Source organism: Heterocephalus glaber, unplaced genomic scaffold, assembly GCF_053883595.1.
Source record: "Heterocephalus glaber isolate CG9 unplaced genomic scaffold, H.glaber_assembly_v1.0 deba00001760, whole genome shotgun sequence".
Taxonomy (NCBI): Eukaryota; Metazoa; Chordata; class Mammalia; order Rodentia; family Bathyergidae; genus Heterocephalus; species Heterocephalus glaber.
In genome coordinates, this window is record NW_028258457.1 from 7,563,938 (window position 1) to 7,582,752 (window position 18,815).

The 18,815-nt window shown below is 38.3% G+C and overlaps 1 protein-coding gene across 2 annotated transcripts in view; it reads left to right on the forward strand.

Annotated features, from left to right (window-relative positions):
• The first annotated feature begins 1,307 nt into the window (after positions 1-1,307).
• The window catches only part of LOC101709599 (putative adhesion G protein-coupled receptor E4P), a 48,009-nt gene continuing 30,501 nt past the window's right edge, over positions 1,308-18,815 (forward strand). The window contains exons 1-5 of one of the 2 annotated variants that reach the window (XM_021245143.2): positions 1,308-1,440; positions 9,312-9,383; positions 11,889-11,939; positions 16,272-16,394; positions 17,381-17,530. In XM_021245143.2, the coding sequence (XP_021100802.2) occupies positions 9,353-9,383; positions 11,889-11,939; positions 16,272-16,394; positions 17,381-17,530 (355 nt within the window). In that variant the 5' untranslated portion in view covers positions 1,308-1,440; positions 9,312-9,352. The remainder of the gene's footprint in view (positions 1,441-9,311; positions 9,384-11,888; positions 11,940-16,271; positions 16,395-17,380; positions 17,531-18,815) is intronic. The other variant, XM_087201250.1, reaches the window with a different exon arrangement.

Below are 18,815 nucleotides of genomic sequence, written 5' to 3' on the forward strand. Positions count from 1 at the left end.
ATATCTGACATCTAGCAGGTAGGAAATTACATTTATTTCCCCTATATCAGTTGCTGGGATAAAATAACTGATCTGCACAACTTAGTGAGAAAAGGTTTAATTTGGGCTCCTGGTTTCAGAGATTCATCCATGATTGGCTGTTCCCAAAGCTGTCATCATGGGCAAAGGGCATAGTGGAACTGCCCATTGTATGACCACAAGGGAGCACAACACAGGAGCAGAACCAGCAGTAAAAGGGCCAGGGGGCAGATATAGCTTACAAGACCACACCTCCAGAGCCATCCATACATACATGAAGGTGTGCTGTACTTACCTGCTAGGCATCAGTGAAGGAAATCAAGATTAACCATCATGGGGCTGTCACCAGCCTGTTAATACAGCTGTATCTAGATGAGTGTTTAAATATTTTCTTGCATTAATTCTTATTAATTTATAAAAATGAATGGAAAATAAATGTGCTCATTTCAGGGATAATAAGGCCATGTTTCATAAATCTAGATTAAGAGGAAATTGCAAATGTATGTTTGGGCTTGCCAAACTAAGGGGTGTTTGTGATAACTATGCTGGAACATATAGTCTTCTAATATGAATGAGACACAAATTTTAGGTGTTCCTTTTAGAAAGAGAAAGAGACAGAAAGACAGAGATAGACAGACACAGAGAAGGGCAGAGAGAGACAGAAGAGAAGAGAGGAAGGAAGGAAGGGAGAGAGGGAAAGAAAGAAAGAGAGAGAGAGAAAGAGAGAGAGAGGGAGGGAGGGAAAGAAAGAAAGAGAGAGAAAGAAAGAAAGAGAGAAAGAGAGAAAGAGAAGCATTTTTGTCAACTAAGTAGATGAGTGATTATATTGGGTAGGGACAAAGATTAAATGCCAGTATTTGGGCATTTACCCAAAGCCATAAGTTAAGGAAGTAACAGTAAGGAACTAGATAAAGCAAAGATATGCCAACTCTCTTTCTCATAGTAAGAACTATAATTTTTCATTAAAATTTTAAAGTTATGATCAATATGTATTAAGTGCACAAATTAATAAGATTCACTGTGACATCTGCACACATGCATATATCATGCATTGATTATATTCACAGTAAGAATTAAAAGGCCCTCTTCCTAGTTGGATCCATTTCCTTGGAGTAGACAGGAGTTGACATCACACTATTGTCTTGTTTCCCCTGTGGAAGATCATTCCCATTTCCTTGTTCATTTTCTGAGACACTTTAATATGGCCCACTCTGGCTAATGCACTATGTCAATTACTCTAAGGAAAGAGAATTCATGAACCTTGCATTTTGCAAATTCCCCAAAACAAAGCCAGCCTTCATGCCCAACCACGAGAGTCTTTGAGAAACTGGAGCTCAAGATAAGTAGCAGTATACTTCCTTTTTTTGTTAGCACTGAGAAGGCATCAGACTGGGTGAGAAGCAAGCACTTTTTCTCTGTAGGGTAAGTAAGTACCTATTTAGTGATTTTACAAAGAAAATGTGTCATTTGTTATCTGGGGTCTACAAAAATATTCTGGCTTTAGAAACCTTTTCAAGGAGAATTTCTTACTTGTCCTGATGCTTTGTCTCTTAAAGTTGCTATATGGGCGTGTGTCATGTTCATTTTCCATTCTGTTTGGCAAGGAGTGTGTGTGCTGTTGTGGGATAGTTGGCTCCTACTGGGATGTCTTAACACACTCATGTGATGTGGAGATGTGTAGATGAAGTGTTATAAGGTGAGCTAAAATGATAAAGCTTTAAGAAGCAGAGGCTAAAGCGCATGTAACACCTAACCAATTTGTTATTTAAAATGAGGAAAACAAAATCTAAAAAGATACAGGCCTGTCACCTCCATGTAAACAGCCCAGCACAATGAAATGCTGGGTTCACAGTGGGAAGGCTGTAGGCCTTATTCCTAGCCACAGCAAAGTCATTTACAGGCTAACATTGCTCAATCAGCTGGTTATGACTCAGTGGAGAAGTAATCATAGAATCAACTTAATAGGACACAAAGTAATCAAAAATAAAATGACTTTAATTATAAAATATTGGGTGCTGCATATAGTGTGTAACATTTAATGAAATTTGATTTCTCTCTCTTCCTGATAAAATGTTTTTTTTTACATCCGATCATGGATCCAAATCTCTCCAAATCACCATCACTGAGGGTCCCTGAGCGGTTTTGATGTATATTATTACTTCTTTTACATATAACTGTTACTTTAGTGTGCTTGGTTTCAAATGAAGAGTCAAAAGAGAACCGTCCTCTCATCTGAATAAGGGATCTTTACATTGAGTTTCCACAGAATATTTTTTATTTATCTTTTATTAGTATATGTTTGTAGCACATCGTGTTTATATTTCTTGTGTGGAGTTGGCACATGTACATAATGCAGTTTTGTTTTGTCTTGTTTTGTTTTTTGGCATCGGGGATCGAACTTGGGTCCTTGCGCTTGCGCAGCAGGCGGCGAAACCACTGAGCTAAATCCCCAGCTCTTAATGCAGTTTTTATCCCCTTTCCCTTCCCTCCCCCCATCTCTTGATCCCCTTCCTCTTTGAGAAAGATCTGTCTCTCTGCTTATCATCTATCTTTTATTTTACTTTTTATTTATAATTTGGGTTTCTCACATAAGGGAAACCATGTGATATCTAAGCTTGTGTATCTGATTTATTTCACTTAACATTATGGTCTCAAGGTCCATCCATTTTCCTACAAATGACTCAAAGTTTATCCTTCCTTATGGCAGAGCAGTGCTTCCTTGTGTGTAAATACTACATTGTTTTTATCCATTCATCTGTTGGTGGACACGCAGACCACTTCCAAGTAGATTCTTTTTGAACAGGAGAGAAGCATAAATCAAAAAGGGGGAAAAAGCTGGCAGAAGGGGAGCCCTTGAGGACGTAACTAAGTATAATTTCTCTGGCAAGACATACAGAATTCAATTTTCAATCAAGCACTTAATCAAGTCAATTAATTTTAATCAAGTCTTATGCAGGATTGCAAGCTGGTAGCTCGTGGTTTCTGTATTTAAGGGAAAGTTGGATATGAATATCTTCATATAGAGTACATTATCTTCAGTTTTCTCCAGGCTGTACTGCTTCCTGTTAATATCCATAGTTATTCATGTTACATGTCTCTCCCAAGGGACACTGCAGCATACATTCTCAGAAAAAAAAAGTTGTTCATGAGCTTTGGACTCAAGCAGACTTCGCCTAAGTTTTAGCTTTGTATTTCCTAACAACATGACTCTTAAACTAGTAACGTAATCTCTTTGAAACTTCATTTCTTCCTATGATAATTATAATTATCATTATAAGATATGCATCGTAAGATGTTTGTGAACTTTTCATGACATCGCATTTACAAAGCATTCAATAAGGTTCTTGGCCCACAATGAAGTTCTATAAATTATTTTAAGAAGTGATTATGCAAGGAATCAGAGAAATATCTGTAGCAAAATTTGATTTAGCAAGATTCTAGTGCATAATGTGCAGCTAGGTTATTGAGAGCCACAAAATAAAGGATTCCATGGGTAGGTGTCAAACGGTGGGGGCTTGACATTACCATGTACACTGTCACCACTGTCCTCACCATGACCTCCTCTCCTCCCTCCTCATCAGCATCATCCCCACCACGACCACCACCATCTGATGGCCACCCACACCTTCTCCACACACTGTCACCACCAGCCCTGTCTCCACCGTCACTATTACGTCCATCATCCAACACCATCTCCACTTCAACACCAAAATCATTACCTGTTGTCTTCACAGTTACCTGCATCACTTGCTGTCATCACCTTCTCTCACTTGTTTTTATCTTGGAATTTTTCAAACATACACAACTGTAGTGACAACAGCATAATGTGCTTCCAACAGTCCATCCTTCAGCCTCACTAGGACTCCTGGATGGTCTTGTTTCCTTTATTCCTGCTTAGCCCCTGAACCACTTCCCACAAGCTCATCTTGCTGAATCACAACCGTGCTGTGAAGTAGGTGCTTCTCAGATCCATGTTTGCAAATTAGAAAACAAAGGCCAGGAAGCAAAGTCATAACTTCGGGACCACTCAACTTACAGCTGAAAATCTGGAATTGCAACTGAGTTTTGCTGTACATTGACTTATGATGCCTGTTAACTGGCAATAGCCAGCACCAAGTGTGGACAGTGAATCGAGAGAGGAGTGCTTTATAAACACAGAGATAGATAAAGGGTCAATAGAAAGAAACAGGGAGCCCAATCTTTTGCAAATGGACAGCTGTCCCAGAGACTGAGAGGGAGGGAAGGGAGAAAGGGGAAGGAGAAATGAAAAGACATATACCAAACATGTATCAAATATCCACATTGAACATAAACATTATATGTCTTAAACACAAACTAGAAGCAATAATAATAGCAATAATAATGGAAATGGGGAAAGGGGACCTAGAGACAGAGGGAGGGAGATGCGTGGAGCGAAGACAGGGAATATAATCAAGATGTGTTAAGTACATGTACCTACTCACTAAGATGACAGTAAACTTCATGTATTGCAAACATGTACTGAGAAAATAAAAGTTAAGAAACCAATCATTTAATACAAAAAAAAAATAGAGGCAATTCCTAATAGATTCCAAACTCAGAAATCAAACTAAAATGTACATATCAGATTAGGAGGTGAAGACATCTAAGAACTATTTTTCAAGTAATTTCATTTCTTCTATTAAAACACTTTGTTGTTACTATTATTTCAGTATTTTTAGATCTATATAAAAATAGGATTACAGTTAAATAAAAATCAATTTATGGGGCGGGGGATTTAGCTCAGTGGTTTTGCTGCCTGCTGCACAAGCACAAGGATCCAAGTTTGATTCCCGGTACCAAAAAAAAAAAAAGAAAAAGAAATTCAAAATCACTCTTAATTCATTCCTTTATCATCATCTATAATTTCTTTAAATTGATAATCTGCATTTTGTTCTACAATCTCCTTTACATTCTAATGTCGCATCCTGAAAGCTATTCATTGTTATTTTAATAGGTTCCTAAACACTTTTTTTTTTTTTCTTAATGGTGGGCCCTACAGTGACTGGTGTCTTTATTTTTTTGTTCCCCATTAAGTTTATTGGTACACTTTCCATATAAAATACAGTTACATTCATCATTGGGATCTTGTACCATTACATGAGTCTCTTGCTTCTTATTTTTATTCCCCTTCCCTTGCCTTCCCTTCACCCCCTCCACCCTTCCCTGTTTGCAAAGACCTCGTTACCATTTTTTTTCCTCTTCTCATATTTTTTCCTTTCCCTTTTTTCCCTTCCCCTACCCCTCCCAATTCCCCTGCTCTTTTAGACCTTTTCTTCCTGTTACACAATATCAGTTATACATTTTTAAAATTATAATATTAAGATCTAGGAGACATTACCACAGATTTTACAGAATTTAAAAGGATATAGAAAGCATATTACAAAAATCTTTTTTGAAATAAATTTGACAACTTCTAAGAAGTACCATGGAAGACAAATTAATGAAACTAACTCTGGAGGAAATATAAAATTTGAATAGCACCTATTAAAGAAAGTATATTCCTAGCTTGAAAACCTACTTATATGACAAAAGCAGGCTCATAAACATTTTAACTGATAAATTATATCAAACAATTAAAGCAGAAAAAAGAAGGAACACTTCTCCCCTCATTTTAGGAAATCAACATTGTGCTAATGCTAAAACTAGATAAAGATAATAGAAGAAAAAAGTATGAGCATAGACAGAAATTTGTTTAACAAAACAAATTATTGGAAGTCAGATCTGGCAGGATGTAGAAAGTGGTTTTGTTATAGGGATGGCAGTGTTGGTTCAGCATTGGAAGATCCACCCCCAAACGTCATCATTTTAACAGAGGAAAGGAAAAAGCCATATGATCTTGTCACTAGTTGGAGAAAAAGTATTGGACTAAATTCTACAGCTGTTCATGGTAAAAGCTATCAGGAGACTAGAAGTAGAACAGAACCTTCTCAACAGATTAAAGACATGTACTCCATACTTCCAGTGAGAACGCCTTATATAAATGGAGAAGATGCAATGCTTTCTCCTTAAGGTGAGGAACAAGGGCAGATATGCTTACTCTTTATCTGTCCATTAAACTTTGAAACCTAGTCCCCACCAAAATAGTCTGGCAATAATACGACACAATTAGGATAGGATTGGCACGGCAGAAGCAAAATCTTTATTTGTAGGTGAAATGATCATCTACAGAGAAAATACTAAGAAATCTCTAGGAGCCCCTAGAACTTGTACTTGAATTTAGCAGGATTAGAAAACACAAGGTATATATAAAAATTCAGGTCTGTGTATACTTGCCATAAATGAAGAATTGGATATTGAAATTTAAAAGTTATGTAGGAGTACAAAAGACCTAGAAAAGTTAAAAACAAAAACAAAAACAGTGTTGGAAGACATTTAGTACCTAATTTTAAGACTTCTTCTAAAGCTACATTAATCAAGGCAGTGTTGGTGTAAGGAAAGACATATGGATCATTTGAATAAAACAGAGAATCTAAAAATAAAACCACACATATATGGTCCACTGAGTTTTGAAAGATTATTTAACATTAGCATTTTATAGAATATGAACTCAATTCAAGAGCCGAGGAAGAGATAGTGTTTTCACCAAATGGCACTAGAACACCTGGTATCCGTATATAAAAAATTAACCTCAACCCTTTATTTCCATACATGAAAATAACTTGAAGGGATCTGTGAACCTAAATATGAAAGCCTAAAAGTATAAAACTTTAAGAAGAAATTATAAGGGAAAATGTTTATGAATTCAGGGTAGGTAAGAACTACCTAGGATACAAAAGACATGATGTATAAAAGAAAAAAATTGATAAATGAAATTCCATCAAAATTTAGAACTTTAAATGACATCATTAAAATGAAAAGTAGTCCTTAAACAGACCATATTTCCAATGCATATAACCTATGACCAGAATATATAAAGAACTCTTACAGCTCCTTAGTAGACAACCCAATTAAAATGTAGATATAAGAAGATAATAAATAGCCAGTATAGCACAAGGAAGGGTGTGCAACTCTAGAATCAGGAAAATACTAATCAGTACAATAATAAGATTGAATTATACACTCATTAGGGAGATGAAGCTAAAAGTTTTAAAAGCCTTGTCATGACTTTTTCTTTTTGTTGGATTCTCCCCCTTTGCGTTTAATTTGTCACACCCAATGGATTCATTCTGCTGGGTTTCCTGGGGTTGTGATCCTCATTGTCTTTTCCTAGGTTATTGTGTAAAATTCTTTGGAGTGCTGGTTTGGTATTCATGAAGTTCCTGAGCTGCTCTTTGTCATGAAAGTATCTTATTTCTCCATCCATTTTGAAAGATAGTTTTGCAGGGTACATCAATCTGGGTTGGAGGCTGTTTTCTTTTAGGGCTTGGAATATGTCACTCCAAGCTCTTCTTGCCTTGAGGGTTTGCATTGAGAAGTCTGCTGTGATTCTGATGGTCTTTCCTTTTATGTGATTTGTTTCTTTTCTCTCACTGCTTGTAGAATTTTCTTCTTCTGTTGGATTTCTGGAATCCTAACTATTATATGCCTATGTGTAGATTTTTTTTATCAAGGCTAGCTGGAGTCCTATATGCCTCACTTATCTGTATGTCAAGTTCTTTTCCCCTCCTTGGGAAGTTTTCTGCCATCACTTCTGTGAACAGTTTTTTTATGTCATCTGCACTCGCTCCTCTTTCTTCATTGACTCCAATCAGTCTTATGTTATTCTTCTTTGCATTGTCTAGCAGCTGCTGGATTGATTTCTTGTGTTCCTTTACAATTTTAAAGCAATTTTTCTTTTCCTGGTCACTAATTGCAATCTTATCTTCTATATCTGAAATTCTATCCTCACATTGGTTCATTCTGCTGTGTAGACTTTCAATGGAGTTTTTAATCTCCTGGAAATCTGTTTGTATCTGTTTTATGGATTCCATTTGTTTCCTATGTTGGGATTCCATCATGTTCCTCAGATCCTCTATTTTTTTATCTGTGTCCTCTCTAGATTTAGTAATCATGTCTTGCACCATGAGCAAAATCTTTGCTGTTATCTGAGTAATTATTTCTGATTTCATTTTTCCCAGATCCTCTTTTGTTGTGAGTTCAGAGAGTCCAGGTGGTTGAGTATCAGATTGTTCCATCTTGTTTCCCTTTGGGGTTGCTGTAGGTGATCCAGAAGTCTGTTATTGAGGCTTGTTTATGTGTCTTCTCATTTCCACATGGGGGTGGTGCTTCTGGCAGCCGCGTGGCTCACCTTCTCTGCCCTAGGAGCTTGGGATGGCAGCCGGGGAGCGTCCTTCCGGGTTCTGGGACTGGCTCAGCTTCTCTGCCCTAGGAGCTTGGGATGGCGGTGGGGGAGCTTCCTTCCAGGTGCTGGGACCGGCTCACCTTCTCTGCCCTAGGAGCCTGGGATGGAGGTGGGGAGCTTCCTTCCAGGTGCTGGGACCAGCTGAGCTTCTCTGCCCTAGGAGCCTGGGTTGGCGGTGGGGGAGCTTCCTTCTGGGTGCTTGGACCAGTTGAGCTTCTCTCCCTAAACACTTTTTATGTGTGATATCAATTTTTTTGCACTGCACATATTGAAGTGTTGTTTTTCCATTTACTCTTCATGAAATTTATTTAGATACATCTCCATCTGGTGCCCAGTGCTGGCATTACCACTTAAGTGGTTTATATTTGCAAAGCTCATTATCTTTGTTAATGAACATCAGAAATTTTATCTCAATTGCTCACTGACATTCTATCATATGTGAAATAAGGCAGCCAAAGAAAGTTCACTATCTCGTGGTTTTCTTTCATGAACCCAAAACATAAGTTAATTAAAGAGTAAGGTAGGAGAATGCTTCTTAAATTTTTAAGTGATATCCATAGAGAGAACACTTTACACAATGTTTTCTAAAGGCTCTGACAGTCTCATTTACAGTGGTATCAAATACTTCTGCAAAAATTTAAAAACAAATGATAACTGTGTGAAGAAAAAGAATCTAGGGAGTTTTTGCTACACAGTTTTTTACAGTGTGAACTTTGCCAATTGCAGCAGAGAAGGACTGTAAATTACATCAAGGTATTCCCTTGAATGCATGTACAGTCTTCACCATTCTTGGGTGGTAAACTTGTTTCTTATACTCAACTCTGCTATGAACACACTTGTAATATTTTTTCCTGATATAGTTTCCTAGAAACAGAATTATTGGATCAACAGAGAAGAAAAAACTAGAATCTTTTTTATATTCATTGACCACCTGATTTCTAAATTTTCTGACCATCAGAAGTTTGTTTACGTGAGGCTTTATTCATTTCAGGGGAGGGATTCTCAGATGGCTCTTCCTGTTGTCTCGGCAGTATGAGAATAAAGTGTCTGTCCCTGCTACTGGGTAAGTAAAACAAAAATTCTCTTCTCCCCACAGCCTCCTCTCCTAGCTTTGTTTCATAGGCCCACACTTGTCTCTTCCTCCAGCAATAACTATAAGACTAGAAAGTCTCATACTAAGTTTCTTAGAAAGGGGTTCCCCAAGTAAAACTGAAAGGTAATGCTATTAAATGGTGCTGGGGCAACTGGAAATCTATAGTTAACAAAAACAAAACAAAATCTTATATTGTAAACAAAGAAAAACTCTCAAAATGAGTCACTGACTTACATGCAAAATACAAAACTTAGGGGAAAAGTAAGAGAAAAATCTCAGGATCTAGATTTATGCAGTGAAATGTGAAACTAAAACATAATTTATAAATGGAAAATTGAAAATTAGATTTCAAAATTTAGATGAAATCTTTTTTTTTTGGTACCAGGGATCAAACTCAGGACCTTGCGTTTGCAAGGCAGGTGGCAGAACCACTGAGCTAAGTCCGCAGCCCAGATGAAAACTTTTACTACAAAAGACATAATTAAGAGGATAAAAAGCAAGTTATGAGCTGGAAAATATTTGCATACTAAAGATTAATGTCAGGAGTATATAAAGACCTCTCAAAACTGTTAAAATTCTAATTTGAAAATGGCAAAAAACATGAAAAATATTTCACTGACAAACCATTCAAAAAACAAGCCCACAGTTCACCTATTTCTGCCCTGTCAGGATAAGGTAATATACGTTTTTGGAAAAATGCTTATGCTTGAGTGTTTTTGGCTTAGAAAAATGACACAGTCTTATGATTTACCAGTATTATGTGTGAATCCTTAAATATAATGTTTTCAATGTGATCTTTTATTTATTTTTTATTAGAACATGTTTGTCATACATTGTGATCATATTCGTCATGGGGGATTTACACATGTACGTAACACACCTTGATTCCTCTTTTTTCCCTTCTTATTCCCTCCCTCCAAGCCTTTTTCTTCTCCCCATTCACAAAAGCTCTATTTACATTTTTCTTTCAATTCTATTCTGTTCTTTAGATCCCTTTTCCTTGCTTCCTTAGCTCCTCCTCCCATCTCTTTCTCCCCTTCCCATTTGAACAAGTTCTTCCTACTTCCTAATGTCTGTCTTTCATTTTGCTCCTTATTTATACTTTGGTTTTCTCACACAAGAGGAACAATGTGATACTTCAACTTGTGTGTTTGATTTATTTCACTTAAGATTATGATCTCAAGGTGCATCCATTTACCTAAAAATGTCTCAGGTTTATCCTTCTTTATGGCAGAGGAGTGCTTCATTGTATGAATATAATGGAGGACTTAGGAGGAGAGAGGTTCATCTCATGTTGGTCCACTGGCTTTTCTTTCCAGTGCTGGGGCTTGAACCTCGGGCCTCACACATAGTAGGCAAATGATCTGCCACTGAGCTACATTCCCAGCCCATGTCTTGTTCTTTGAGAATCTAAATGGATTGTGGATGTGACACAATTCAAAATGATGCAGATCTTACATGCCATAAATGCTACCACTTGAGAGCTGATGCTGGCCCTGAAAGAAAAATGCATCCATATTTTGGTAAAGGATTCTGACACAGTCAGCCTGCGATGAAAAGGACAAAAATGCCTTTATCAGGTGGCTGGCCATTCCAAGCCTATCAGACTTGAGGCAGTATGTAACCTGGGAGGAAATAGCTGGGAAAGTCTTCTGCATTTCTGAGTTCTCAGCTTGTATACGAAGCTTCTTTTCAACACAGTGGAAGCAGAAACAGGTCATCTTCAAATATCCTTACTCATATGAACTTTGTCCACAGTAACCAGGCTCCTAGGGTCTCAGTGTCTGTGCTGTTCAAAAAAAAACCAGTCACTAAGGCCTGACCCTTCTGGTACCATGGTCATAGGTCATTCGTGGCTACTAAGCATTAAAAACGTGACCAGTCTGGCTGAAGAGGTGCTATGTGTTCAAAATACAAATTAGGGCACAAAGACTCAATACACAATAGAAAAAATGTAAATAATTTATAAATCATTTTTAAATTAATATTTGTTGATAACATAAGCTTATAAATTACAATGTAAACATCTTGACTCTATTAGGTTACATAAAATAGATCATTGAAATTAAATTCGCCTGAGTCTTTGGTTTTTCAAAATATGGCTACTAAAAAATTTTTAAATGTCTATGCCATTAACTTTATGTTTCTACTGAATTTAAAGTCTGGACTGATGGAGAGAAAAGTGAATATAGAAGAGAGATAGAAAAATTGGTCTTTTAGTGTTAGTTTTGGAGAAAAAGTTGAATTAGCTGCTGAGTTTTGAGAAACTGGAACACACAGATACAATCGGATTCACCTTTTGAGCTTCCTAAGTTTATGATACCCACAGTTAAGCTTGTCTTAATAGCACCTCTGTTGAAGCTAGCAAGTACATCTAGGGAGGAGTCTGTCTTTGTAGGGAGTCAGAGTCTAAACTAAGCCCAAGCAGATTCTCAAGGCAGACTCTGGAATTATTTTCTCCTCTTTCTATTCCAGCTCTCAGCATCTTGCTGGCTGTGTCAGGATCAGAAGCACAAAATTCTGGAGGTGAGTCTACTCACGGCCAAAGGCCAGGGGAAAGGAAATTGGGATTTGGACCATTCCTTCAGGGAAGAAGAGGAGCCCTTTGCAAGTTGAGAGAACTGAGACCTGCATACATATGTTCTGCCTGCATTCGGTTCTTCCAAGGGCTGTTTCCCATCTCCACCACCACAGTCACCGAATTTGTTTTGGTCAACTTTCCATTGCTGGGAAAAATTATCTAATACATACAGCTTAGTGAGAAATTATTTATGTTGGTTCAGGTTTCCAAGGTTTCAGTCCATTGTCAGCTGGCTCCAAGGAAGAAATATGGCAGAAAAGCAAGCTAGAAGACAGCTGTTCAGCTGCTGGCATCTTGGAAGCAGAAAGCAGAAGAACCTGAGAGGAATGAGCTAGGAACTAGATATAGTTCTTAAGGTCACACTCCCATGACTCACTTCAGAGTCACTGGCCCCTCTGCAGAGTCACTCGCTTTACTACTACACTGGCCCCACTACAAATAACTCATTCCACTATGAACTCCTCAATGGATTAACCCATTGATGATGTTAGTGCCCCTTCACAATCCAATCACCTCTCCCAGAATCTCTTAATACAGTCAAGTTGACAGTCAAGATTAACTCATTCAGTCCACCTCTTGTCAACTTGACACTCCTTAAACCATACTTAATATCCATATAAACACAATGACAAGATTCTAATTCCATCTAACGTAACTGTCCATAACCCAAACAAACTACTTTCCCCAAATCTCAGCAATCCCAGCAATGCTCAAATGTCCAAATCCCAATTGTCCTTAGAGATGCAAGGGAATTCTCAGCTGTAACTCCCTATCAGAAAAAAAAATTTTTAAGCAAGTTAATAATCCCAAGATAGAATGTCACAGGGTAAACATGTCAATTCTAAAAGGGAGGAATAAAGGGATAGAAAAGAATTGTGCCAAAATTCGGCAGAACAAATGTTAAATTCTATAGCACCATGTCCAGCACTGAAGGCATGTGCTATCAAGATGTGAACTCCAACAGGCTTCCACAGCCCCATTATCTTTGCCCATGTGGCCTCTCCTGGGTTGGCTATGCTTGCTTCATGCAGTTTTCCTCAGCAGATGTTCCACATTCCCAACATCTTGGTCTCTCCACTGCACCTTTGGCTTCCTATATTTCTCTCAAAGGGGCTCCTGACCCTGCCATATATTGCCTTGCCTCCCAACATTCCATTGAAATTTGGGTGGAAGCCTCCATGAGCCTGAACGCCTACATTCTTCATGACTGTAACACTAGTGTCATGTAGATGACACTAAAGTCTGATGCCAGCTTGGCAGTAGCCATGTTCCCTTATTTACAGCTGCAGTGTCCTCTGAGTGCCTGGGTGGCTGAGCATGGCGAAATGAATCCCAACAAATCTCTATGTGGCTCTTCTCAAGTAACAGGCCCAGCAGCTCTCACCACAAATTAAAAGTTAATGCTTTTGTACCCTTGAATAGTCATGAATGTGGTCTTGGTGATTTCTGAAATGCCCTCAAGACATTTTTCCTATTGTCCTGGTGCAACATAATTGGTTTCTTCTTAGTGGCACAAATCTATTCAGCAACCATACATTCTTTACCCCCAGTTTTATATGTGCTTCTTTTCTTGTATTTTTGGAAAATACAAGTTTTTTGAATCTTTTGGCTCTGCTTTTTCTTCCAAATTCTCCCTATAAATTTAGAATAAAACAGCCAGCAATACCCATGCCACAGTCTGAACATTGGGCTGCCTTGAAGTTTTCTCCATCATGTCATTAATTTGTCACCTTTAAACTCAGGCTGAAAGTTTAGTGTATGGATAAAATGTACTCAAATTCTTTGCCAGGATGTACCATGCATAGACTTAGTTGAATTCCTGATAGAGTCCTCATTCCCATCTGTAACTTCAGGAGCACAGTCTTTATTATCTGCATTCCTATCTTAGTCTTGACTAGAATTGCACCTCAATCTTTGTTTACTGCATTCTAGGGCTTCTGTGATCCACATGTCCAAACATTTACAAAGCCCTCCAACAAACTTGTTCAAAAGACTTTGAATCGCATGGTCAGATATAGTCACAGCAAATACCAATTTTCTGTGTTGGTCAGGTTTCTGTTGCTGAGGGGAAAAAAAAGACTTGCTATACACAACTTAAAGGAGAAAAGGGTTATTTTGGCTCATGTCTTCAGATATTTCAGTCCATAGTCAGCTGTCTCCAAGGCAGAAATGTCATGGCAGAAGAGCAAGGAGAAAAGCTTCTCAAATCATAGGATTAGAAAGGGGAGAGCAGGGCCGGGGATTTACCTCAGTGGTTTCGCTGCCTTCTGTGCAAGCGCAAGGACCTGAGTTCAATCTCCGGTACCAAAAAAAAAAAAAGAAAAGAAAAGAAAGGGGAGAGCAGGGGAAGAGGCAGGGAGGCAGGGACCAGGGACCAGATATAATCCTCAAGGTTGAATTTCCATGACCCACTTCCTCCAACTAGGTCACTCCTCCTACTACCCTATCCAGTTATGAATTCATCAATGAGTCAAGTCACTGACAGGTTAGTATCTGCAATATCCAATAATCTGTCCAGGAGTCTCTTTATCCAGCCAGGTTTACGATCAAGTTTAACTGGTACAATGTTCATTTCCTTAGCTGAAAAAATTACAGATGGCATTGCATTTAACTGTCATGGTGTCCCTACAAATAAGTTATTGACATAATCTTCACTTGACTAATGGTTCTCTATAGAATGATCTCATTTAAGGTCACATTGGAGGCCCTGAGTTTGATTCCCGGTATCAAAAAAAAAAACAGTCACATAGTTGATGGATGCTGGATTCTGTTCTTTCTTTCCTCAAAGTATGTGTCTTATATCATTCTAAGAAATAATTTGTTTAGCCTCAGACTTGAGTTTTAGATCCTAGAAACAGAGTCTGAACACAAGTCATTTATCTATAAGTAATCCCAGAAAGTACCAACTGAGAGTGGGAAGTGACTTTGGAAATGCAGGAAAAAATATAAAGTCCATTATCAAGCAAGTTACACAGAAACAGCTGAAGTATGACCCTCTCAGAGAACTGCTGGACATAGTATGGAACATGAACCTCAGAGTTACTCCCCACAATGGGTAAAGAGGCAGTTTTACATTGTTATTTGTATGTAATTTACTTTTTTAACCATTGTCAAGTGTGCAGATCGGTGGCATTCACACTGCTGTGCATCCATCATTATCAACAATATCCAAAATTTTCTTCCCAAAATGAATTTTTCTATCCACTAAACACTCTCTTTTCCTGTCCCAACCCTCTGATACTGACCATTCTTGAATTTGAGTTCTCTAGGAACTTTCTGAGTGGAATCATACGGAATTTGTCCTTTTATAACTAGCTTATTTCACTAAGTATCATGTCTGTGTTTTTTGCATGTGTTGGAATTTTGTTCCTTTTAAAGGCTGAATAAGCTGATTATGGTGGTGCACATCTGTAATCCCAGCACTCTGGGTGGCTGAGGCAGGAGGGTTGCAAGTTTGAGCCCAGGCTGAGCAACTCAGGGATTTAACAAGACCCTGCCTCAAAATTAAAAATAAGGGATGAGGATGTAGCTCAGTATAAAGATCCTGAGCTCAATTACAGTACCAAAAAGACTGAATAATATTCCATTTATGTATGGATCACTTTTGCCTATCTATTCATCAATGAATGGATACTTGGATTTCTTCTTCCTTTTGACTACTCTGAATACTGGTGCTATGTACATGGATATAAAAGTCTCTTTGATTGCCTGATTTCAGTGATTTTTGGTCATATATCCAGAAGTTGAACTGCTAGGTCATATGGGAATTCAAATTTTTACTCTTTTGAGGAATGGTTGTATCATTCCATGGAGGCTGCACCATTTTACATTCCTACCTGCGGAGTGCTAATGTTCCAATTTCTTCATCTCCCCAAAGCCATTTGTTATTTTTAAATCATAATGAAGCTGGGTGTTTTTATAGACTGACTTGTCGGTCACTGTGGCTCCTTGGAGGGTAGGCACTGTTAAACAACTGATTTTCCATGTGGTGAGCATAGAGGGCTTGGTGGCTAGAAAAGGCCCAGAGGGAAAGAAACACAGATACTTGGAGTTCAAAGTTTGATTCTTGAGAAAAGCTGTCACTAGTGGCAGTGCTGGGGATGTGGACAGGAATTGTGACCACCTATATTCAGCAGTGGAATGGGTGCAAAGGAAAAAAAAAAGAGTCCCAGGAAGAATCTTCTCACCGCAATGTGTGATCCATTGTAGATGCTCAGTAACTATTTCTTGGATGAATGACTGAGCCAGTGAACAAGTGGATTCTTTGTTCCCTGCAGCTCCCTGTCCTCTATGCCCTGCGAATGCCGTCTGCTACAATCACACCCACTGTGTTTGTATGCATGGATTCCAGTCTCATTCTGGGAGGGATTACTTCATTGGGACCAAAGACAAATGTGAAGGTAAAGATATCATGAGGTTTTACCTCAATCACTTATTGGTGACAAATGTGCTGGTTCATTTCTCCTCTACCCCAGCACAAAACAATAGCCCATATAAAACACATAGCTTGTCATAAGACACATCAACAAGGAACAGTTATTTGGCAATTGTACTATCCCAGAGCCTTTCAGATAGAGAAAGCAAATGTGAATTGTTGACCTAGAACAATTCCTGTCTTAGGTCTATCTGGGGTTTTTTAATCTCCACTCTGATTTACTGACAGGGAAAACTGAAGAGCAGAGAGACACAGGTATGCAAGTATCACATAAGCTAGGATTCAATAGTATGGTCCTCCCGCCTCACTTATAATCTTCTCTAACAGCATGTTCACTAACCATCACTTTATTCCCTTGTTTCTGGTTGTGAATTAATTGGATTTAACTCAGTGTGTGATTCAGCATTTAAAAATCCACTGTATGGGCCGGGGATTTAGCTCATCGGGGCCACACTTGTCTTGAAAGAGCAAGGTCCTGAGTTCGATCCCCAGTACCGGGAAAAAAAATCCACTGTATCTTCACTTCTGTGATTTCACATAATATTTCCACCATATACTAAATTACAATTCATCCTTGAGTTTATTTCTTAGCTTTTAGTCTGTTTCACTGGCCTGTTTTTATTTATTCATTCACCAGCACCTCCTGGTTTCACTGCGGCTTGTTAATATGTTTTAATACCTGGTGAGGGAGGTCCTCACTTCATGATCTTTCTGCTTATCCTTGCATAATACTATCGACTCTTTCTCAGTTTATAAATTACTTGTAGATTTTTAAATGGTATTACATAGGACATATAAGGGAAAAGTGTCATATTTATAATGTTGCCTCATCCTATTGAAGATTGTTTGCTATATTTATAAATGATGTTGGATAGTAGAGATTCCATAGGCAAGAGGAAAATGGTGTATTTCTGTGAGAATAAAAAAATAATATTTTGTCTTGGTTCTAAGATATCAATGAGTGTAAGACTGGATGGGCAAAGTGCAAGAAAGTATCATACTGTAAAAATAAAATTGGAAGCTACATCTGCAGCTGTTTAATCAGTTCTTGGTTATACTGGATAGCTGGTATCGCTGAAATTGATCGTCCAGAATGTTATGGTAAGAATTTCTAAATACTTTTTCCACCATGAGAAAGGAGCAGGAGCACAGTTTGTCACAGCTCCCAGAATATGAGTCCAAGGAAAGAGAAGAGAGATCTGTCTTCACCCTCGTCCCTGTTCAGTCCTTGTTCTGGGTGATCTTTTCCTAAGAGATGTCACCAAAGCATCAGTAATCATCCCTGTCTATACACCTTCCAAATTTATGTCACCAATCTGGGTCACTTTCCTGGGCCTCCAAAGTACATCTTCAATTTTTTCTAAACTTATCTATTTTTTCATCTTTTCTTGATCTTCAATTCAATTTCTATGACTATCAGTTTTTTTTATACTAAAATTCACGAATTCCTATTGGTACTTCTGATTCCAATCTAACACCAAGATATGACTTAGAGTCTCTTTTTCCTTATCTATAATATCTCTCTCCAATAATGAGAAATACACTACTCAATATCCACAGTACGTGTCTCAGTTGCTTTCTTCATTGCTGGAACAAAATACCCAACACCCACAACTTAAGGAGAAGTTTATTTTGACTCACAATTTGTAGAGATTTCAGCCCACTGGTGGCTGGCTCCAAGGCATGGCAAAGGAGGGTGGCAGAGGAGAAACAGCTCATGGCATGGCAGTCAGGAAGCAGAAACCAATCAAGGGAGGAGGGAAGGAGAAAGACCCTTCCAGGCCATGCTGCATGTAACCCACCTTCTCCAACCAGGCTTCCCCTCCCAACATCACATTTCACTATAAATTCATCAGTGGACTAATCCACTAATGAGTATCACACACCCACGATCCAATCACCTCTCAAAAGCCCCACCTACGAGCACATGAGACATTGAACAAATATCCAGATGTAAACCATAATGTTTATATGTATATTTAATTTATTTCTTTGATCCTCATATGATGTTGTATGCTGTGCTGATCAAGTGGTGGTTCCTCAACTTACTCGTTGGCTTTTTTTTTTTCTGGTACCAAGGATCAAACTCAGGACCTTGCACTTGTGAGGTAGGTGCAGTGCCACTGAGCTAAATCCCCAGCCCAACCAGTTGACTTTTGGTTAGGGCTCAACTTATCTAAATGTCTCATCTACATGTGGGAATATTAATAGAATCTACTCAGTTATATGTTGCTGTATCTCAGGTTACCCCAACACGTAGTAGCTTAAAGCAACATAGAAGTGTATTATTTCATCCTTTTTGTGGGTCAGGAGTCTAGGCCTGGCTTATATGTTTTTTCTGAATCTCAGTCCCTCACGTCCACAATCAGGGAACTATTCAGAGTAA